This window comes from Equus przewalskii, chromosome 12 (genome assembly GCF_037783145.1).
Source record: "Equus przewalskii isolate Varuska chromosome 12, EquPr2, whole genome shotgun sequence".
NCBI classification, from domain to species: domain Eukaryota; kingdom Metazoa; phylum Chordata; class Mammalia; order Perissodactyla; family Equidae; genus Equus; species Equus przewalskii.
The window spans coordinates 41,073,932-41,097,512 of NC_091842.1; the positions used below are offsets into that span (position 1 = coordinate 41,073,932).

Genomic DNA, 23,581 nt, shown 5'->3' on the forward strand with positions numbered 1-23,581 from the left:
GCGGATTCGGAGACCCTCAGGGCTGCCAGAGGGGATGGGGGGAGGGCGGAGCCCGAGCTCAGGGGGCGGGGTGGGGGCGGAGTCTGCGCGCGGGACCCTCCGGGCCGCCCGAGAGAACACGGTGGGGCGGGGGCGGAGACGGAGCTCAGGGGGCGGGGCGGGGAGAGGGCGGAGTCGGAGCTCTGGGGGCGGAGTCAAAGCGCGGAGACCCTCGGGGCGGTCGGGGCGGGGCGAGGGCGGAGCCTGCACGCGGGGGGGCGGGGCGAGGGTGTGGCCAGAGGTCAGCCGGGGCGGGGCCTCGCGCTAACGGTCGCGCGGCTGGGCTGCGGGTCGAGCGCGCTGTGGAGAAGCGGCCGAGCGCGGCGGGCCGGCGTCCAGGCCTGGGCAGCGCTCCGGGACAGCCTGCGCGGACGGCTGAGGTGAAGGCGCGGCGCCGCTTGGCGGCGGGCTCGCGGCCGCTGCTGAGGGCGGGGTCGGGGCCGCGGCGTGCGCGCGGGGGCGCCTCTCCTCCCGCCCTCGCGTCAGCAGTGGCTGGCGCTGGGCCGGCACGTCGGGGTTCGTGGGATTCGCCCGGAGGCGGAGTGCGCGGTGGGTGTCGGCTCACAGTCCCGCCCGAGGGGACAGCGTCGTGGGGCCCGCGGGGCCCGGGGGTCCTCGGAATGTCGCGCGGAGGCAGATACGTGCCCGGACCCGTGCGGGCTGATCCTCGGCGGGGGCCCCCGGTCCGACGCTGCGGGCTGAGGGGCCACGGGGTCCTGCGGGGGTGTCACTGCCCGGAAGTCCCCGCCCGCGGTGTCGCGGGGTGAGGACCGGTCGGGACGCGTGTGGAGCGGAGCGGGCGGACGGCGCGGTGGGGTCCGCCGGGCGGGGGCCGGGGCCGGGCCTTCCTCCTTCCCCGGCGCTCTTCCCGGCCGCGTTTCGTTCCGACGCCTGAGGCGGCGTGTGTCCCCGGATCGCGGGCGTCCCGGGCGCTGGCCGCGTCCTCGCGGCGCCCGGCGTCGGGGGTCAGTCCGCAGACCAGCCGCGTCCGTGGCAGCGGCGGGAGAGAAGCGCCTACCCGGGCCGGGTCTGTGAGGACGGTCGCGTGAGGCCGGCCTGGGGCACGCGTGTCGCCGTGCGGGGCTCGCGGTGGGAGGGGACGGCAATGACGCGCGGGGCTCTGTAGGAGGAGAGAGGGAGTCGCGGGCGTCGCTGCCCAGCCCCCGGGAGGCGCCGCCGGCTGGGGGGCCGCGCGGGTGCCCCGGGGGCGGCCTCTGAGGGGACGCGGCGGAGGGACGCCCTCAGCGCCTAGAGGACGCGGCTGTGTGGAGACGGGAGCGGCGGGAGGGGTCAGACTGCAGCGGCCGCTGGGAGCGGGGGCGGGCAGGACGGGGGGCGTGGGGGCGCGCGGACGGAGCGGGGGCGGGCCGTGCTCGTGGCCGCGTGTGAGGTGGCCCCGGCCCCGGCGCGCGGCCGCCCCCCAGGAGGGGAAAGCCCACGCGGGCGGCGCGAACGCACAGCGCTTCCTGGCCCCGCAAACAGCGCGGGGAAGGCAAGCGCCCGGCCGCCCTCCTGCGCGCGTCCGCCCCGGGCCAAGCCTCGTGGGACTAGCTCCCGCCTGCTGAGAGTTGGAGGCCGGGCCTCAGAATCGGAAAGTTGGGGGCCTGCCCGGTGGCGGAGTGGTTCTGTTCACGCGCTCTGCTTCAGCGGCCTTGGGTTCACGGGGTTCCGTCCCGGACACGGACCTACACACGCTCATCAAGCCAGGCTGTGGCAGCGTCCCACATAGAAAATAGGGGAAGACTGGCAGAGATGTTAGCTCAGGGCCAATCTTCCTCACCAAAAAACAAACAAACGAAAAATCAGAGAGTTGATGGGGTTTGCCTTAAGAGTATGACTGACACCCTCAGCTGACCTGTGGGCTAGACACTTCTCAGACCCAGTGGCTAGCAGTGTCCCTTCCTCATCTGGGTCCCGAGTCCCCTTCTCCTGTGCCAGAGCTCCAGCGGGAGTAAGAACCAGGCAATGCAGCTTTCCCCTCTGGGGGAGAGCTCCAGCAAGGAGGAGCATGAGGTGCAAGGGCCCTGCCACAAGGGACCAGGAGGGTCCTGGGGGGAACCAGCCGCGTCGTGCTGGGCTCTGGGCCAGACAGGAAGTCACCTTCCAAAGGAAGGAGGAGGGCTCAGAGCTCAGGGAGGGGAATTCGGGAGCCGTGGGTAGGGGGACTGTCAGAGATGATCGTGGTGTATCTGGTGTCTCATCGCAGGCACTGCACAACTGTCACCTCTGGCAGTGCCCCCATGTTACCTTAACTGGACTGGTTCCACCACCACCTCCGCTTTCCCTCCACCCTGTCAAGGCTCTGGACCAGTGGCCTTGAGTCTGTACACATCTGGTCCCACAGCTGGTACTCTGTTTTCGTTGCTCCTCTCTGAGGCTCCTGGATGGGGGACCAGCCTCCAGCCCGACCCCCGTCCTGAATCAGGGCCTGACACTTATCAGACACTCAACCTACACGTGTCCAATGAATAAACTAGGTATAAACCACGTGATTGCAGTACTCCAGGTGAGGAATGACTGAGCCTTGGGCTGAGGAGATGGTACTGGAGACGGTGAAAAGGAGACATTTAAAATATATTCGGAAAGTAGAAGGGACCGTAGTTGCTGATAAACGGTGTTCTCTGTATTACCATATTGAGCTCCTTATTTCGTGTTAATTTGGTATTTCTTAAAATGTCCAGGTAAAGAAGCAAGTTGTCATTTTTTGTAGACAGACTCTAAAGTATATCACCATATATTTTGAATAATAGTAGAAATTGAAGGGACTTCAAAGAGTTTACGTGATATCATGTAAGTCAATGACCAAACCAACAAGAGATGTTAATGGGTAAAAATTTGGAGAACTCATTTGGTATATAGGTGGTTACTGTTTTTACACAAAATCCAGGTACTGAATACTTCATCCTCTCCGAAGTCAAGTGTCTGGCACCTGACAGGCTCTCAGTAAATATTTATTGAGCAGGTGGATGAATGAATGAATCTGTCAAGGTTTGGCAGTAGTTCAGAGACAGAAATCGCATAGTGAGCCAGATCAGACCAGGCCAAATAACGGGGGGAAAGTTAACGCTGCTTAATTCCCAGTTGTTTTTCTTCTGGCGCCAAAAGGCCTTGAATGCAGACACTGTTATGTTGGATATGATTGAAAAGCAGCGTTCTCATCTGTTGAGAGCCTGTGATAATCTAGGCACCTTATGTGCATTATCTCAGATTCTCACAATAACCCTGTAATGTAGATATTATCCACATTTTATGGATGAGGAAATTAAAGCTCAGTAATGTCAAAACACTTGACTACAAACTAGTGGTGCTAGAATTCAAAATCATATTTGACTAACTCCACAGGCTCCCTAAAACTCATGTGTTAGGAGACATGTCCTGAAAGCGAAGCCTGTAGGTGAGAGCATGCCCAGTTAAAGTGGCTGTGTATTAAAAAATGAAATTGAGTACCTCTGCTAGTTTAGTGTAGCTGACAATTGTTAATACAGTAAAACCTTTTATAGTGATGATATTGAGGGACAAGCCACCATTTCATTCATTTCATATTTATTGAGTGCTTTTTATGTGCAAGGTAGCATTGAAATACATGCATAAAAATATATAAGGCACCACCTCTGCCCTCATGGAGCATACCATTTAGAGCTGAGGTTAAAGTCACTACCTATCCCCACACACTGTGTAATCAAATGCATGATTTAAGGTATTTACAATAGCAAGTTGCTATATTTTAAAAAGTAGGCTCTATGCTGATAAATATTTAAATCCACAAGTGTCTCATTGAATCATCTCTCATCTGAAATTCTAAATTTGCAGGGTGCTCAAAAATTACTAAATTATACATGTTTTTGGAAAGTGCAAGTTAGAAATTGAAACTGTATCATTCAAAACTATAAAAGGATGTTTTGAAACGTTTTTTACAGGTTGAATCTGTATTAACTTACGTTTCACTGTTGTAATAAAAACTTTTCCCAAAGACTGAGTAAAATGTCTGAAGATACCACCTTACACCTGTTAGAATGGCTATAATAACCAAGACAAAAAACAACAAATGTTGGAGAGGATGTAGAGAGAAGAGAACCCTCATATACTGCTGGTGGGAATGCAAACTGGTGCAGCCACTATGGAAAACAGTATGGAGATTTCTCAAAAAATTAAAAAAGAAATACCATACGACCCAGCTATCCCACTACTGGGTATTTATCCAAAGAACTTGAAGTCAACAATTCAGAGAGACTTATGCACCCCCATGTTCATTGCAACATAATTCACAATAGCCAAGGAGTGGGAGCAACCCAAATGCCCATCAAGTGATGAATGGATAAAGAAGATGTGGTATATGTACAATGGAATACTACTCAGCCAGAAAAAAAAGACAAAATTGTCCCATTCGCAACAACATGGATGGAACTTGAGGGTATTATGTTAAGCGAAATAAGCCAGACACAGAAAGAAAAACACTGTATGATTTCACTCACAAGTGGAAGATAAACTAACACATGGGCAAAGAGAACAGATTAGTGGTTACCAGAGGGGAAGGGGGTTTGGGGGTGGGCATAAGGGGTAAAGGGGCACATTTATGTGGTGACTGACAAATAATAACATACAACTGAAATTTCGCAATGTTATAAAATATGACCTCAATAAAATTAAAATATATATCTGGTGCTTTCCTAAATAAATTCCTTTTTTAATCTTGGAACTTTTCATGGTTTATTTCAGTTATATAATATATGCAGCTAAATTATATTTTCTAAAATGCAGATAAAAGAATGGCAGACTCCTTTGCATCAAAGACCTTCACTGCACTTTCAGCTCTGCATCCAAATATGGCTAATCTGGTAGGTTTCAAGGATATAGTGGTTTGGCTGTTCTCTAAGGAAACTTTATGTGGTAATACTACATATTACCACATGCTTGCATAATTGACAAGTGTACAGATGCTCATTGCATTAGTATAATTGTTGGATATTAAGTACTCTTAAACGTTTGTCTTTGTATTTATGCCAGCTGAATGAAAATTAATCTCTCTTTTGTCTAGAGAGTAGGAGATTGTAGATATGACTAGTGATTGTTCAAAATGATCAAAAGTTTATTTGTATTATTTTAATTAAATTTTTAGTAACTGCTCAAAGTTAGCATTGTAAAATTAAACCATTTTTCTCAGCTGTATCCATTCTCTAATCAAATTCCCCAAGTTATAGACTTAAATACTTGCCATTATGCTGCTTTTATGACATAAAGGTACACATCAGGTGTATTTTTGAAATGATTGTGTGAAAATTCATTTTTAGGGGGAGGGGTTGTGGGAGAATTCAATCATTTCAAAATATAGCAAGCCTGTTATTTATTTAAAAGAAATATAATTCTTCACTTATAAAGCGAAGAATTTATTATAAAGCAATTATACTCCTTTACCTTCCCTGAACCCTGAGCAGTCTGCTGTTTACATTTAGCATTTGCAAATCAGATTTCTTAAAATAGGATAAATTTACATGTAACTTTAATAACTTGCAATTAAAAGTTTATTAATGTTAAAAAATAATTATTGTTATAGTTTTTCTTGAAAGGTAAACTGTTTGCTCATTGTCTCTTCAGTTAGAAAGCTTTGCTCAGTATTTCCATTATTTGTGTTTTTCCAACAAAATTCAGTGAGCTCCACATGCATATGGAATTTAAGAAATAACAGCAGTGTGTATAAATATAATAAGTCTAGCTAATAGCTCAGCTAGGATGTGGTAGTCCTAAAAGCATGAATTTATTTTAAATTTAAAGATGATTGCAAGGCTAAAATCAGTTGCTAGAATAGTAATATACATTTAGGTTTATCCTTTCAGAAAAAGGTAGTTGTTTTATTTCTTGAAGCATTTTTTTAATATTTAATTTTTCTTTAGTAGTCACTAAAGAACATTAAAAACTTTAAGGAGATGTTAATATCTTTAAGGTTTAAGATCTAGGGCTTTAGAGCTTAGATTTCTTAACAGCAATATACAAATTTTGTTACAATCTAATTTATATTACTGTCCAGCATGTTTGGATTAAGAAGCTAGGCAATTTTATGTGAATTGTTAGAAAACCCTATATAAAAGAAAGCTTTGAAGACCGTGGCAAATTAAATTGCATTATACATGTGCTTTGAATGAATTCAGTAAGGATTGATAGCATAGGGCAGTTACCGTGCTCCACCTAGTGATTGAAAATAAAGTAGAAACATACTAAGTATTAAATGATTATATTTGTAACAGCAGTTAACTGTCTTATTACTTTGTACTATTCTTTGTGGAATTTATGAAGTTCTTTTAGATGTTTGTCTGCTATAAATACATTTCAATGGTTCCTAGTCAAAAATGTTTGTTAGAGCCAGTAAAATATAACAAGTCCATGAAATTAAATTTACCATCTACATCTGTGTTTAATATTTGTCTTCTGTAACCTTTTTGTTTTTCAGAAAATAATCGGTATAGTTATTGGAAAAACAGATGTCAAAGGCTTTCCAGACAGAAAAAGCTGAGTTCTATTTAACTCTTTGCTTCATTTTTCATCAACTGTGGCTTATGACTACCACGAAGTATATTTAAGTGATTAAATTTCTCATGCCTGTTTAACTCCTTAAGAGCAGAGGCCATGTCTTTATTTGTATGGTAAAATATCCAATTTAAGGCCATATGTTTGAAGACATTAAAATAATTTTTAATGATTTTATTTAATGTTTCTCAAACATAATTTTAAAGTTTGTGTATACAACGTCAAAATACCTAGTTAAAATGGCCAACTCATTAATGTGTATCAATGTGTGTTTATTGAGTACCTCCACTGTGTAAAGCCCTGTGTAAAGGTAACATCGAAATTGTAGTCGCACATCATCTTCAGATATCATAGTATCTGAGGGCATGGACTTGGAGCTAGATTGCTTGGGCTCGAATCGTCACTGAGTGACCTGAGGTCTGTCCTATATACAGCTGTGAAATCGGGATAAGTAAAGCTGGTGTGAGAATTAAATGAGCTCATACATTTAAGAGTATGTGACCCATAGTAAGAACTCCATGTTAACTATCACTTTCAGCCTAAGAGGTGCAAATACACAGGTAAATCTTATAAAAGACAGAAATGATGAGGAGGAAGGTTTTTGAGCAGCGATGTGTCATGATAGAGTAGTGTTGAGGGAGAGAAGTACGGCAGTAGTATCTATGTATTTATTCAAATGACCAGACAATTCAGTGAAAAAAGTTTGTCTTTCATATATGGAAAATACAGTTAACGTTGGCCTTAGTGGTTCTTAGTGAATTGCTTGAACTGTGCAAGAGGTTTAGGACTGTGGAAACATAATCTGAGACTAAAATTGGATTTTTAAAATAGGCTCACCTTCAAACTTTTGTAATTGACATGCAAAGATATAGTATAGAACTCCAAAACTGGCACTTCACCACTGTTAGCTTTTAAAGAGTCATTGCTGTTTATGAGGGTTACAGTGTAAGTGCTTCTATACAGCTTGAGGGAATCAGAGCACTAGACAGCCAGCCAATAATTTCGGCAGAAGAAGACATTAATTTTGTTTGAATCACCTGAGTAACTGTGGTTGTGTTGACTCAGGTATAGTGATAGGTCCTTTTATTTTTATTTTATTTCATATAATTTGTTATATTTTTAAGATAAATAACAAACATGTCATCTCCCACCCAAACTTGTTTGTGTCTTCACTTTACTTCATCATAATTAATTAGATTAGAATTACCATTTGAATAGTTTGAGAAAGTCTATATATCTATGTTCTAAGCTCTAAAAAGAATAACTTAAAATACATGAATTAGAAAAAGGTCAGTATTTAAATATTTGCTAAAATTACAACAATGAAATACAATTTTCGCCTATCAGACTTGGAGGATAGGGGACCATTTATGTGGTGTTTGACTACTTTTTATGATCAGGTGTACAGTATTCTTCTTTTGGAGAAGATATGCTTACTGACAAAAAATTACACATATTAATAGATTTTCATAAAGAATTCAAGCAGTATAGACAGTCATAGAGTTGGAAAGTGAAAATCTTCATTAAACCCCCAACCCTTCCCATCCCAGTCCCTGCCTCAGAGGTAACAGTAAACTCTAGTAACAGTTTGGTAGAGATCTGTAATTTGCATATGTGTGTTAGGTTAGCAAAAACAATGAAGAAATTTTATTTTGGAAAAAAAATGTACTTGCTGACCCCTAGTGGTGTCATTTAGTAACATACATTTATTTGTTTTGAAATAATTTAAATCTGAATTATGACTTAGGTTTAAACAATAACAGTAAGAGAGAAATGGAGAATCTAAGTTAACATCTGGATGATTCAAGCCTATGTGTCATTTCCCTCCAAATATACAGATAACTGGGGAAAGAGAGCAGAGGCGTTAGTAGTGAGATGTTATCTACTTTGGCGCTTTGAAATTCATAAAAGCATAACTTACAGGATTTATATATGAAAGAATATTTTATACCAGGTGTTTGAGTATTTTTATCATCATCATAATCATGGTTGTTCAAAACTAAAATAAAACTTTTCTTTTGAAAAATAAAAGCATTGGTTTTCCCTTAGATATTGGATCAGAAAGATACACTTTCAGTTTCACCATTCGTGATACACCAACCCATTTTGTGAATGCGACTTCCTGGGGCAATGAACATTACATCCGATCACTTTCTGACAGCTTTAGAGTTGGCGAGTGTGGTAAGTTGGTGTTGGTTCTTAAACTGTTTCTATTGTAGTATCATTCTTGTGATACTTTTGTGGTAACCACACTGAGAGGGTCAAATGAAATAAGATACAGTTAATAATTCCCAAGAACCTTGTCAGGAAAAAGTCAAGTGTTAAGAGCATAACACAAGGCATTCAGCATTATTACTTGAAACATACAAATGTAATAGTCATAAATTTTTACTAAGTAGCTTTATAATCTTTGGTTTATTTCATATTTCAGTTTGCATCAATCCCTATTGTAACTATAATCATTTATCTTTCTACAAATGTATAAAAAGCCTGCTAAAGAGATTTTGATAAAAGATATTTGAATTTTTAATAGGATTTTAAGAAACCTTACTTTAGTCTACTTTTTTTTTTTTTTGAGGAAGATTAGCCCTGAACTAACATCTGCCACCAGTCCTCCTCTTTTTGCTGAGGAAGGCTGGCCCTGAGCTAACATCCATGCCTATCTTCCTCCACTTTATATGTGGGACGCCTACCACAGCATGGTGTGCCAAGCGGTGCCATGTCCGCATCCAGGATCCGAACTGGTGAACCCCAGGCCACCAAAGTGGAACTTGCGCACTTAACCGCTGTGCCACCAGGCTGGCCCCACTTTTAGTCTAAAATACCAAATCTTTTGCATCCTCTACCCACCCCGTATCCCTCTGATGGTATGGTGTAGTATCATAAAAGGAACAAGGAGTTTGAAAACAGATAAATCTGAGTTCAAATCCTAGTTACAAGATTTATTTACATCATGGCTTTGAGAAAATTTCTTAGTCTTGTTGGACCTAACTATGAATTAATACCCTATAGAATCTTGTAAATGTTAAATGAGATATCATGCCTGGTATAAAGTGTAAGACTTAGTCACTCAATAGATGGCACTATCCTCACACAAGAAACAAGAAAGTACATATACCAGCTCTCTTTCATGGTAGAAAGAAGAAGGGAAAAAGTAATGCAGATAATTACACCATTCTTCCTCGACACTGAAGGATCAAGCAGCCTATTGTCCATACTAGTCAGTTAGCACCTGATCGTTTTTTGCCTTGTATTATTAGCTTTCCGGGTTATGTGTATTATCTTTCTAACAGAATAATAAGGTAATTGAACATATGGGCCATGAAGGCAGAAAACTATGCAAACTTCACAGGGCCCAATATGGTTCGAAGTGTTCCTTGGATGAATGCTAGAACATCAGTTATGTAGAGCTAAAGATAGATTTTGGTATGAAAATATGTTAAATGTTGATGGTTGTTGTGAGGATGAATGAGATAAGGGATTTTAAAAGCATACAGTTGACAATGATTATAAATCTAAATAGGGCTTTAGTGTAGGAGAGTAAAAAATTACAGATTTTTGAATCAGAACAATTCTAATTCTAGTTCTACTTTCTAAACATAAAATCTCAAGAAAGTTACTTAACCTTGATGAGCTTCAATTTCTTCATTTGTAAAAAGGGATAATCATGGAATGGTTGTGTGAGGAATTAGCAAAATAGAGCACAAAAAGGTCTAACATAGACTGTAAGGAAATGGAAACTCTAAAATGTTAAATCATAAAGCTGATAAAGTTGTGGAGCTCAAACCAAGACCCTGATTTTGCATCTCTCTTTCTACCCGACCACTGTTGTTTCCAAGGGCAACTATGAATTAGGGGAAGATCAATTAAAGTGTTTGTTTTGTAGAAGGGCATGTTGTAACCAAATCAAATGTTCAGTGTAACTAATCAATAAAGTACTATTAATGTGGCTCATATGTTGGGATTTAAACACAAACCATAAAAAATGTCATCTGGGATCAAATTGATGGTCATACCCCAGGATTCTGTTTCTTACAGCAACACAGAAAATGATTGTAAAGGATATATAACACCAACTCAGAAATTAGAAATAACATTGTAATGTTCATTGTTATGTATACTTGTTTTTTATTTATCCTCTTACTGTTTTGTAAGCATCATACTTTCCCCACTGTTTTAGTGATAATTGAAAATCCCCTGATCCAAAGAAAGGAATTAGAAAGAGAAGAAAAATTCAGCCCTGCAACTCCTAGGTAAATATCTATCTAGCACAGAGGTCTACAGTCTTTGTGCTAGAAAGATGTCTTTGTCTGTCGGATTAGCAGAAAGCTTACTAAAGGTGTATACTTTAATTTGAAAATTGTGAGTTTAATTTTTCCTCACAATATTTATCTTTGATTGTGAAATAACTTACTTTGATATAAGATTACATGAAAAAATGGCTTTGTTTTTAGTACTTTGGTTCTCATTCTTAAATTTACAAAAATTTGACTCTAGTCACATTAAAGCTGAACAATGAGAAGAAAAGATAAATCTTGGAAGTCGTGTATCTCTTTTTTCATATCAAGGTATAACTTTACTCACGTGCCTCATTATCTTAGTTCGGGTTGCCTGGAAGCAGAGCCCAGAGGAGGATTTCTGTGCAAATGATTTGTTGAGGGAGCATTCTCAGGAGCAGCTTGTAAGGACAGGATATGGGGGAAGCTGAGCAAAGAGGGAGGTTCAGCTGGAGCCCAGCCTCTGTCTGACTCAGGAGGGAGCTCTGGAGCATGAGTGGCATCTCAGAGTGGTAGCCCCTGAAGGAAGGGGGCTGGGCTTTTGTACCCTGTATTTACAAGTCATTGGCTGCCATCCACCCCCACTCCTAGTTGGGGGCGGGGGCGGGACATAAGCTCAAGGGCATTTCTTGTTGAGGGCAATTCTCTAGAGAAGGGTGAAGCTGGTAAAGGGCTCTGGGTGGGGCATGACAGTCTCTACACCTGCACCCACTTTGACCCCTTCCCACCTACTTTTCTGACCTCATCTTATGCCAGACTCTCAGATCTCATGTCTCTGCAGCCACACTGAACTTCTTTCTATTTTATGAACACCGTAGGCTCATTATGCACTAATAGCTTTTGCATGTTCACTTCCCTCTGCGTGGAAGAATCCCCTCCCATCCGATTTGAATCTTTGCTCCTTCTCTCATTGAAGTGTCAACTTGAATGTCACCTCTTTAGACCTTCCACATCCACTCAGTCTGTAGTAGCCCTTCCAGTCTATTCCTAGGACTTTGCCCTGTGCTGTTATCATCATGACTCCGATCACTATCTGAGATTATTTAATTGTTCTTGTCTGTCTTCCTCTCACACATGTGAACTCCATGAAATCAAAGGCCTTATCTGTCTTCTTCACCACTGTATCCCACACACCTAGACTAGGGTCTGGCACTTAATAGGTTCTCAGTAAATATTTGTGGAAGGAAGGAATGAGTGGACAGAAGAGCATTCATGGCAGAAGGAACAAACGTGAAACCTCCTGGCCTTTTCCAGAGCAGTTAATAATAGGTTGAACCATATGAAACTGCTGATGCTTGACTTTTTTTGGTCTAAAAATGTCAATTTCATAGCCAAGTAGAGTCATGCGCCACCAAATGATGCTCCAGTCAATGACAGATTGTGTATTGACTTTGGTCCTATAAGATTAGTACCATAGAGCCTAGGTGTGTAGTAGGCATATCATCTAGGTTTGTGTAAGTACATGCTATTATGTTCGCACAACAACAAAATCGCCTAATTATGCATTTCTTAGAATGTATCCCTGTCACTACATCTGATATGGTTGGAATATAGGGCAAAGGCAGGGAAACAGCAGGAGGAGGAGCTTGAGAGAGAAGTAGACACATTTCACAGACAGATTTGCCTCTCGTACCAAATTTATCCTTTGGTGATAGCTAGCTGGAAGGTCTTTGAGCTGGGAAATAATCCATTCACATGTGTGGTTTAGGAAGATCACTTTGGCTACCTGAGGAGGATGGACTGGAGGGGAATGAAGCTTAGGAGACAAGGCAATCGTTTGGATGAGAAGGGAGGAGGTAGTCAGGGAGGGCCTGGGCTAGAGGCTAGAAAGAGGCTCCATGGAGGGGACTTGGAAGTTGACTGGCTGGAGGGGGAAGAGCAGCTCAATTCAAGTTCAGTGGGTAAATGTTGTGCCTCCACTCCAGTTAGAGCACCTCAGATGTAAGGAAAGCACTGTCCTCCATTTAAATCATGTAGGCAGGGCAGTCAGTGTTACAGAGATAGAAATAACAAAACCCTGACATTTTAGAGGGGCTTTTATCCCCCTCTTACAGAGAAGAAGACTGAAGCTCAGAGTCGTGGGCAAGGTCAGACAACCATTATGCTTAGAACTTGGGCACGAATTGGTCCTCAAAACATTTTCTTAACGGAAATATATTTTAGACAGAAAACATTTTACATTTTTCAATGTTTCTAAGAGTAAAAAGTACAAATTTTCTTAATGAATTCTAAATTACAACCAAGAAATAATTTAACTGTGAACCCGGTAGTATTTTTCTATTAGAAAATCATTTGATATTAACTTTTTGTGTGTGTTTTTGCAATGTAGCAACTGTAAACTATTGCTCAGTGAGAATCACTCAACGGTAAAAGTTTGTTCCAGTTATGAAGTGGACACCAAGTTACTTTCCTTGATACACTTACCTGTTAAAGAGTCTTGTGATTATTATTCATTGGGTGACATTGTTGCAAATGGACACAGTCTGGATGGAAGAATTATTAATGTGCTTGCAGCTGTGAGATCGGTAAGTTAAAATCTCAAAAAAGCCAAGTTCAATTCGGCAGAGGCGTTCTGTCACTTAATTTGTGTTTGGAAAATAGTAACCAGCTGGACTAAATTTCCCTCTGTATCTTGATCCATAGTCTGATGAATTAAGGAAATGGTAATACTTCTCATTAAGGGGAAAGTAGCATTTTATCTGTGAATGAATAGCAAAATAAAATCATATTTGAATGTGAAATGCAACACGCACTCATAAATGATCCACTAACAATATGAGTTTTTCATACTTCAGTTAAACAAAGACACAAATGAAAAGAGTAAATTCGTGGACTTGAAGATCTCCACGAGGTTCCTTGAAGGGGTGTAAGTGGAATAAATCAAGGAATCAATTCCATGCGCGCTCTCAGAGCTGCTGAGATGGGGGAGGAGCGAGAGTACCTGCTGTCCTGCAGTAGGGCCGGTGGTCTAACGCAGCCTGGGGTGAAGCGCAGAGGAGAACACTCCGTTGGGCACCAGGGAGTCTTACATCATCCATTGCATCAGCATCTTGCTCTTGACTATTGCAGCAAGTTTTGAACTCTGTTGGACAGAGTAGAGTCACTCGGCAGGGATTTAGAGGTGGACCTCAGAAGTAAAGTTTTACTAAATAAAGTATATGAAGAAAATTAAAGGAGCAAGACCAATTCCTCAATATATGGAATGATGATAGAAGACAAAAAAGGAAATAGACTTAGGTACTCGTAGTTCACATTGTAAGTAATTGCTAATTGCTTTTCATGTTAAATGACTAACTGAGAGAGTGTCGACTATCCCTGAAGACAACCCTGTGACGGTAGAGGCCATGTCTGCTTTGTTCACCAGCCTAGCCCCAGCCTAGCCCCAGCCTAGCACAGTGCCTGCCGCACAGTGGACACTCATTATAATTCAGGATGGAGGAAGAAACATCCTTTATGACAATCTTGAAACATTGAAGAAATCACTTTCTGGGCAGTTTAGGTTCAATCTTTCTTAAAGGCAGGATATGATCTCTCAATTTCCCTGGAATTCTGTAAGATGCCATTATATTACAATGTAGGAAGAATTTTCTAAAACTCAGTATGAATATAAGCAAAAACCTGCAACAGCTTTTTTCATGCCTCCCCCATGAGTCTGCTACCCTCCTTCATAGGATTACTTCTTTTTTTTTCACCTCTTCTCACATTTTGCTTCCATCACTCTTACATTTCTTTTCTTCACACTTTTATTTGACATGTTCTCTCTTCCTTCTCACTTCTACTTAGGTCTCTTTAAAACTTCTTTTCATACAATTTTCTTGCATGCTGTCATCTGACAGGCCTCTCTCTCTCATACTCTGGCCATCTTTTCCTCTCACTTACTTTCTAGATCCTGCTCTTCTGCTGGCAGCCGTGACTTTTTTTCAGCTCCTTCCCATGGAGCTCAGCTCTGCCAATAGATGCAGTGGTGACAGTGGCATAGGGGGCAGCTAGCTGACTGTGCTTGGGCCATTGCTATACAGCTGTCAGAGGTACCTGCCATTCCATATGAGAACTCCCTGGGGGGACAGAAGGGCCCTGAGTTCACTTCCACCTCCGTGATCCTCTTACCCTGCTATGTGGTTCAAATCAGACAGTGTGTCAAAGAGCTTTCTCCTACATTCTTGATTTGTCCTCACCACTTTATCCCTATGAGGCCGGCAAAGGAGGCATGGACATCCATACCTGGGCTAGCAAGATGAGGACACTGAGCCCAGAGAGACTGAGTTCATGTAGTCACATGAGCTCCATGCCAGGCCCTGCGTTAAGTCGTGGGGATACACAGATGTTTAAAATGTACTTCCAACCCTTAGTGAGGCCACATAGGTGCCATCCAGCGACTTGTTATGGAGCATTTGTTCTGACATGTAGAAAAGACCCCACAGTCTTTTTTTTTTTTTTTTTGAGGAAGGTCAGCCCTGAGCTAACATCTGCTGCTGATCCTCCTCTTTTTGCTGAGGAAGACTGGCCCTGAAATAACATCCGTGCCCATCTTCCTCTACTTTATAAGTGGGATGCCTGCCACAGCATGGCTTGATGAGCGGTGCCATGTCCATACCCAGGATCCGAACCGGGGGACCCCGGGCCGCTGAATCAGAATATGTGAACTTAACCGCTGCACCACTGGGCCAGGCCCCCACAGTCTTAACTTAAAGCACATATATCTGTATCTCTCTTCAATGAAAATGTGTAACTTGGAACTTCAGCTAAATACACCTAGTGTAAAGATAGAAGATGCTTTTAAGTCATCAAATTTATGTTAGCGTTCTTGGTATTTTGATATTTCTAATTTGCTATTTAAAAGGTAAACATTTGAGTATTTCCATCAACAAATGTTTAAGTCCCTCTACAACCATAGGTTAAGATTAACTATTTCCTTCCATTTCTAAGGTTGGAGAGCCAAAATACTTTACAACTTCAGACAGAAGAAAAGGCCAGAGGTGTGAAGTTAAACTCTATGATGAGATGGAGTCTTCTTTTGCGATGATATGGTAACCCCCTATATCTGTTCCAAACTGTGAAATCCCTGCTATTATCCCTAAGACAGAACATTTTTATTTCATCGAAAAGATGATGGATTTCATATCAGGAGAGGAGTAATGATAGGAGAGAAATGATAATTAAAAATAAAGCTTGCTCTTGTATGTTGAGTTGTTACCGTCTATGCTGTAAGACTACCTTAAAATGAAATCTTTAGATGGCGTGGGATTGCTCAGATGGACTCCACCGTAACTGGTTTATTTTTGTACTGTTTTATAGCAAATGGTGGTTTATTAGGTCTCATTGATGAACAAGCCAGACTTTCTGTGATTCCGTGGGTGGTACCCTGGAGCCAGGCCATGGAAAGATGGTAGAAAAGCAAGTGTTGCCACGGGCTGGGTTCTTTGGGGCTGCTGGTGTGTCGGATGTGGGGCAGGGATACACCCTGAAGCACTGCAGGGTATGACATGGCATCGTTTAGACTCCGGGTGCCTGTGCAATGGGCCTTCAATCCCTCAAGTCCCCTGAGCACTTTCTCCACTGTGGGGGCTTCCCTTAATGGTCTGAAAGAGCGGGAATCTTTGGGCTTGTAGTCACTCAGCTCCAGCTAGCCTGGAGAGCCCTAAGTGAGTGGTGGGGAAAAAAAGAATTGTCAGAGCAGAAGTCCTTACAGGTGAACGGTGTTGACGGAATAGATTTATCACATGGATGTGAAATGCTCTGTGAAATAGGCAGCATAGCCCTGCAAAATGCAGGGGAAGCCGACACCCTTAACTTGTGTCTTTGACCACGTGGGGGATTGTTAACCCCAGCCGTTGAGACATTCTTTTTTTGGGTGAATAATGTGGTCACTGCCAGTTGTTTTTTTTTTTTAATACATTCAATTTTTGTCACTTCTTTTTTAAAAAATGCAGTTGGGATAATGAATCCATTCTACTTGCACAGAGCTGGATGCCACGAGAAACAGGTATCATACTTCAATGATTGTGTTCAATCTGTGTCATTTTTTATTCACCCATGTAATAATTTTAAAATGGCTTTTTCCCCAAACAGTAATATTTGCTTCAGATGTGAGAATAAGTTTTGACAAATTTCGGAACTGCATGACAGCAACTGTAATCTCAAAAACCATTATTACAACTAATCCAGGTAAAAAGGTGTCTGAAATTTTTTATCCTTTTGGAAATGACTGTATCATGTATACCAATATTAATGCAGCATACTTAAGAATGAAAATGAATATCAATCCACACTGTGGCGGCATCCCACATAAAAGAGAGGAAGATTGGCACAGATGTTAGCTCAGCAACAATCTTCCTCAAGCAAAAAGAGGAAGATTGACAACAGATGTTAGCTCAGGGTCAATCTTCCTCACACACACAAAAAAAAAGAAAAAGAAAGAAAAGAAAATGAAGCTTGGATTTCATTTGAATTGAAAGTGAAAAATTGCTTTATGTGACTTTTTAAAATTTACAATGAGCTATATTTATCTTTGATATCTTTACTAAAGAAATGAAAAATCAGACTCATTTTTCAAGCATCATGCCTTGTGATGATTTTTGAGAGATCAATGCTATTGATTGGAAAACTTAAATTGTTGACTATTTCAAAATAAAATCAGGGGCTAGCCCTGTGGCCGAGTGGTTAAGTTCTCATGCTCTGCTTCTGCGGCCCAGGGTTTCACCAGTTCGGATCCTGGACGTGGAAATGGCACCGCTCATCAGGCCATGTTGAGGTGGTGTCCCACATGCCACAACTAAAAGGACCCACAACTAGAATATACAATATGTACTGGGGGGTTTTGGGGAGAAAAAGAAAAAAAAAAAAGAAGAAGAAGAAGATTGGCAACAGTTGTTAGCTCAGGTGCCAATATTTAAAAAAAAATAATAAAATCAGTTTCACTACATTTAAATAACTTAGTGCTAGAGCACTGAGAACATATGTAGTGTCATTAATTCATAACTATAAATTGAATGCGCAGCAGGCCCCCTGGAGTGCTTGCTGAAAGGAGTTATAGCTTATCCAGCGTGAGTCAGGGGAGCAGGACCTGGGGAGGTGAGGGCTTGGTGTCCTTAAACGTCCTCAGAGTGCTCTGTAGTGCAGATAGAAAGATTGGGCCAACGCTGCAGGAGAGTGCCGATGTCCCAGAAATGGACTCATCTTTCGCAGTCTCAAGGAGATACAAACGTAGTAGTGTGTCATTTTAAACGTAAGCTCGCTCTACTGCTCAAAGCAAAGCATCAACAGTGACTGAGAATTATAAAGCGATCTTACGTCTTTGACCAAACCGTTATAAGAATTTTTAAAAGTGGAATTACCATGAGATAGAACGTAAAATAAGGACTCTTTTTTATATAAATACACTGGATCTTGCACATCCCTCACAGGAGTGTTATCTCCTTGAAAGCAGTGTCTTGAGAGGTTATGTGACATGCACTGATTTGTTCTTGGTTCAGCTCACATCTGCCGAGGACATGCTGTGTGCTGGGCACTGTCCTGGAGTCCGACAACAAAGCACAGATATCTCCGCCTTGTGCAACTCACATTCTAGCAGGAGAGAGACAGACAGTAAAGATAACACATCTGTGAATTATGAAATACTTGAGAAGAAAAAGAGGAGCAGAGCCAGGAGGGTCCAGGGTGCCACGGTGGGTGTAGGGTGGTCAGGTAGCCTCACTGGGAGAGCGACATTTCAGCAAAGACATGATGAGGCAGTGAGGGGGTTAACCACAGGAAAGAGTGCTCCAGGCAGAGGGAACAGCCAGTGCAAAGGTCCTGAGGCTGGAGTGTGCCTGCATGTGGGAGGAACAGCAACGAGGCCAGTGTGGCTGGAGTTGATAGAGCACCGACAGGAGGAAGAGTAAAGGTCAGAGAAGAAATGGTGGCCATCAAGAAACCTCACAGGCTAATAAAAGTGTGTTGGCTTTTACTCTGTAGGAAGGGGGAGCAGGGCAATGACATTATCTAAGTTTTAAAAGGATCACTCTGGCTGCTTTGTTGTAAATTGATGGTGATACAACCGTGGTCTGTTCTCACCACTTAGGACAAGAGTGCCACTCTTCAATTCCTTTTTTTTTTTGTGCTGAGAAAGATTCGCCCTGTGCCAGTCTTCCTCTATTTTGTATGTTGGTCACTGCCATGGCATGGCTGATGAGTGGTGTGTAGGTCCATGCCTGGGATCCAAACCTGAGAACCCCAGGCCACCAAAGCGGAGGGTGCCAAACTTAACCAGTACATCATGGGGCTGGCCCTTTTTTTATTTTGAAGAGGATACTATGCTTTCTTATTTTTAATAATTTATTAATACTATCTATGATAGAAAATCTGTATCCTTTAAGGGTAAATTTGGTCTGGGAAAATTTCTAAAACACAGTTGGATTTGTCTGGTGGAAAAGGTTATCCAGTTTGACAGTAGTAATTGTATCAAGACCTCAAGACTAAGTTAATGAGACAGAGTCAAAGGGTGTTGTACATTTGGCTCTGAAAGCAGATTCAAAGGAGAATGTTATTTTTGAGTAGTGCCAACATCATTGGAGTAAATGCCTTATTTCTCAAGGAGACGAATTTGAAGGAGACTGCTTATAAGGGTGCATAAATTTCAGTGTGCTTGTTTAAATTAGCTGTATTTCTAATTTCCTGGGCTACACCTGCAGGTAGAAATTAAGAACCTCTTAATGGTTTAAGCTTTCATCCTTGCCAGGATGTCCAGGCTTCCTTATAGCTTTGTCTGCCCAGGGAAAGTTCATCAGACAGGGAAGGCAGAATTTCTGCCCCCTGCAGACAGTCCTGGATGACCCTGCTTTCGGTAGGGATCTTTACCGCAGTGCCTGCGCCCTACCCTTCCTACCAGCTTTCATCCCGGGAAGCTCGTTGGTTAGATTTCTGTGGCCCCACTCCAGCATCTGCTCCCATCTGATGGGCAGCAATACTGTCAGGGTCTCAAAAGCGTTCGCTCATTCACTCATTAATTTACAAATATTTATTGAAGGCCTTTGTTTGCCAAGTACTGAGATAACTTAAATACTTTCTGGAATGAGGAAGTACACGAGTGATGGATGGTCAGATTGCTGGAAGGATAGTCACTATATTGGATACTGGAAATACAGAAATGAAAAGGCAAAACCCGTGCTGATGAGGGATTTCAGTCTAGTTATGAGAAAGAAGAGACAGTGCTAAGACTTGGGGTGTGATGGGACAAGGAGGAAGAAAGCCCTAACTCTTCCCCAGAGAGCCAGGGGTCCAAGCGTGGTCAGGACGATTTGTGGAAAGCTGGGGTGGGTAGGGGAGGGCTGAAAGACCATCAAGTGTTGGAGGTTGGGGATTGAGGTTGGAGTGTCAGAGTCATGGGAGAGCCTTTTTTCAAAATTACGTTCTTGCTTTCTGGCATATCATCTCATTATTCCTGAGAATATTCATATCCCAAATTGAGGAACAAGCCTTTCAAATAACTTAAAATTTTTTTTTTCTGATTAAAAAAGAAATCCATATAAAATTCAGAAAATATGTAAAAGCATAAAAAGAAAAACAAAGATCACCTATAAATTCACCATCTTATAAGAGAATCATTTCTTTGATATATATTCTTCCAGATAATTTTTCATTTATACCTTTTTTTAACTGAAAGAGTTGTACCACAGAGTTTTGTAAGCTGCTTTTTACACTAACAATATCTGGTGTACATCTGTCCATGTTAGTAGAGCACTATGTCACATTGTTAATGGCTGTGTAATATTCTGTTTGATTGTATTCTTCCATGTCTTCACTTTTTACCATTAAAAATAATTTTGGATCATTTACAATGATTTAAAAAGTAATCAGTTTGCTTTTTACTTATAATGCATTTTCAATTTAAGATACACCAGAAGCTAACATCCTATTGAATTTTATAAGAGAAAATAAAGAAACAAATCCTCTGGATGATGAAATTGACAGTTATTTGAAAGAACCCATAAATTGTAAGTGACCTTTAAATATTATTTGAATTTTTAAAAGGCCGAGATTGGGCCTGTAAAATTTTGTCGTACATAGTAAAACAAAAGATACTATGTTCTTATTACATAAGAATAATAGTAAAAGATGTTATATTAAAATATATAGTAAAAGATACTATATTCTTAGTATACTATATTCTTATTATGTAACTGCTGTATTTCCACTTTTTAAAAGGTAGTTTAAAACTTCTGGAGGCTCATAGAACCTTTTGACAATCTGATGAGAGCTAATGACCCCCTCCCCAGAAAAGTAGCTGTACCCACACATAGAATTTTGCATAAAATGTCATGGGTTCACAGCCCCTAAATCCATGCAGCCCAGGTTGAGGCTTGACTCTAAAAGGGATGCTGTTTGTTGCCACCTGTGGCTGATGCTAGACCCTCGGGAGAGTGAAGAGGAGCCCAGGGAAGTCTTAGGTCACTCCCTGAAGGCATGTTCTGTAACCTGGTCCTAGGAGACGAAATACTGCCTCATCATACATGACACCTAATTCATCTCAAGAGAGTAACAATTCAATTAAGTGTGAAATAGTTCTTCTGCAAGTCACCTTGTAAAAGAACTTTGTTGTTGCTTTTGTGGGGGATGTTTAACACATTTCCTTTCAGTAGCAACCATTGATAGAAAAAAACACGACTGGGTCAAAATTATAATTATCTATTTGCCTAACAAGAAGGAACAAGCTAGAAATTGTATTGTTTATTAGAGTTCAAATTAAGCTGTTATTGTTACTTTGGAAGCCTTTTTTAAATGTCGGGTCATTTGTGGAAAACGCCGTGTCAGGAGACTTCCAGGAAACGCAGAAGCGTTCACTGGGCTGTGAGGTGGATTTGCCAGAACATATCTCAGTCCCTGCCCATCATTCAACCCTGAAGCGGGGACAACGACAACAATGCCTACAGCCTTCTCAAGGCTACTCAGGACTATTGTATTTGTTTGGAAAAATTTTTCCTGATCAATGGGTCATATCAAAGTAATCACAAAAGTAGTACTTAAGTTTCTCTTTCTTTTATGTCACTGTGGAAACTTTTATGATTAAATTTGGTTATAGGCAAAAATGAGTTGCTATGTCTTTTAAAATGCTCATTCTTCCCATGAAAAATTTATAGGTTGAAATTGATTAAATATTTCAGGATAAAACTATCATATTTTCTTTAAAGCTTTCATTATTTTTATTTAAAATGATAGTGTTCAGTATAAGAAAAGTAAATACAACAAACAGACCAGAAATAAAGTGTTATTTTTTGAACATCATCCAATCCATCTTTCAGTGCACATGTACTAACAGCAAGATAAAGAATAAAAATAAATGATAAGTAAATAGATACAAACAACTATACTTTTTATTGAAGAAAATTAAATTTTATATACTAGATAGCAAGAAAAGAAACCAGTGAAGCGCTGAAGGAACTGGGCAACTGCTGTTAAAAGTTTTCTTACCCAAGTAATATTTGGACCTTCAGATTCCTCTAAAATTAAGAAAAATAAAAATGACTATTAGGCTATTGTTTTTAGTTTTAAAAGTTTTCTTTTTTTGAGGAAAATTTTTCCCTGAGCTAACATTCACTGCTAATCCTCCTGTTTTTTGCTGAGCAAAATTGGCTCTGAGCTAACATCCATGCCAGTCTTCCTCTATTTTGTATGTGGGTCACTGCCACAGCATGGTCACCGATGAGTGGTGTAGTCTGTGCCTAGAATTCAAACCTGGGCCACCGAAGTGGAGCACACCAAACTTAACCACCAGGCCATGAGGCTGGCCCCTCTAAAGTGCTTTTAAAAGTCTCTTCCCCGTTTAAAAAATTGAATCAACTGCCTTTTTCTTATTGATTTTCAGAATTCTTTAGATGTTCTGGATATGAGTCCTTTGTCTCTTTGTAGATCGCTAGCATCTCCCACTCAATGGCTTGCCTTTTCACTCTTTTAATGGTATCTTCTGATGACTAGAAATTATTCATTTTAATGAAGACTAATTTCTCATTCTTTTCATTTTTTGGCTTATGTGTACTTATATCAGTTTTAATATAGCAAATATAATAATTTTTTTGTTACTTAAGCTAGTACATGTTCTCATTTGAACTTTGTAGCTTTTCTATTTGGATATAATCTTTTGGAGGTCTTAGAATATATATAGAACTGTAATAACTTCTTTTTATTTTTATTTCTAGTAAATACAATAGTTGATGTCTATACAGTTGAACAATTAAAGGTAAAAGCTTTGAAGAATGAAGGGAAAGCTGATCCTCTCTATGGCATTCTTTATGCTTACATTTCTACATTGAACATTGATGATGAAACCACAAAAGTAGTTCGAAATAGATGGTAAGAAGCCAAATTACTTTTACCAAATTCATTCTTGTAAGAAATAAAAAGTGACTATTTTTAATAAATTTTAAGCTCTATAAAAGTTAAAGCTGTTCTTTAACATGAGTGGTTATGTATTTGAGAGAAATGTATAAATAGATAACCCATAATGAAGTTCCATGGCAAACTATTTAGATTCAAAGATTATAATTGCCTTTTAAAATAAAATTTAATTTACTGTGTTTTTACCGTCCTCAAATATAAGGATATAATACTGCCAGAAACTTTTAACTGGACTGGCAAATTGTTTTATAATGTATTAGAAAACTGATTTGGTTGCCATGCCCTATAGCAATACTAGTGACAGCATTTTTAAAAATTATTTTCAACTGCATGATGAATATGATTTCTAACCTCTCCTAGGTCAAAGTTAGTATCTA

The 23,581-nt window shown here is 41.2% G+C and overlaps 1 protein-coding gene across 10 annotated transcripts in view; it reads left to right on the forward strand.

Moving 5' to 3' along the window:
- Window positions 1–238: 238 nt before the first annotated feature.
- The window catches only part of MEIOB (meiosis specific with OB-fold), a 28,972-nt gene continuing 5,629 nt past the window's right edge, over window positions 239–23,581 (forward strand). For 2 of the 10 annotated variants that reach the window (XM_070568813.1, XM_070568816.1), the window contains exons 1-11: window positions 239–419; window positions 4,798–4,874; window positions 6,482–6,539; window positions 8,608–8,739; window positions 10,739–10,811; window positions 13,165–13,360; window positions 15,762–15,862; window positions 16,766–16,818; window positions 16,905–17,000; window positions 20,705–20,806; window positions 23,006–23,159. In XM_070568813.1, coding sequence (XP_070424914.1) covers window positions 4,806–4,874; window positions 6,482–6,539; window positions 8,608–8,739; window positions 10,739–10,811; window positions 13,165–13,360; window positions 15,762–15,862; window positions 16,766–16,818; window positions 16,905–17,000; window positions 20,705–20,806; window positions 23,006–23,159 — 1,034 coding nt within the window. In that variant the 5' untranslated portion in view covers window positions 239–419; window positions 4,798–4,805. Of the gene's footprint in view, window positions 803–919; window positions 1,067–4,797; window positions 4,875–6,481; window positions 6,540–8,607; window positions 8,740–10,738; window positions 10,812–13,164; window positions 13,361–15,761; window positions 15,863–16,765; window positions 16,819–16,904; window positions 17,001–20,704; window positions 20,807–23,005; window positions 23,160–23,581 lie in introns of those variants that run through there. The other 8 variants (XM_070568818.1, XM_070568815.1, XM_070568820.1 and 5 more) reach the window with 6 other exon arrangements.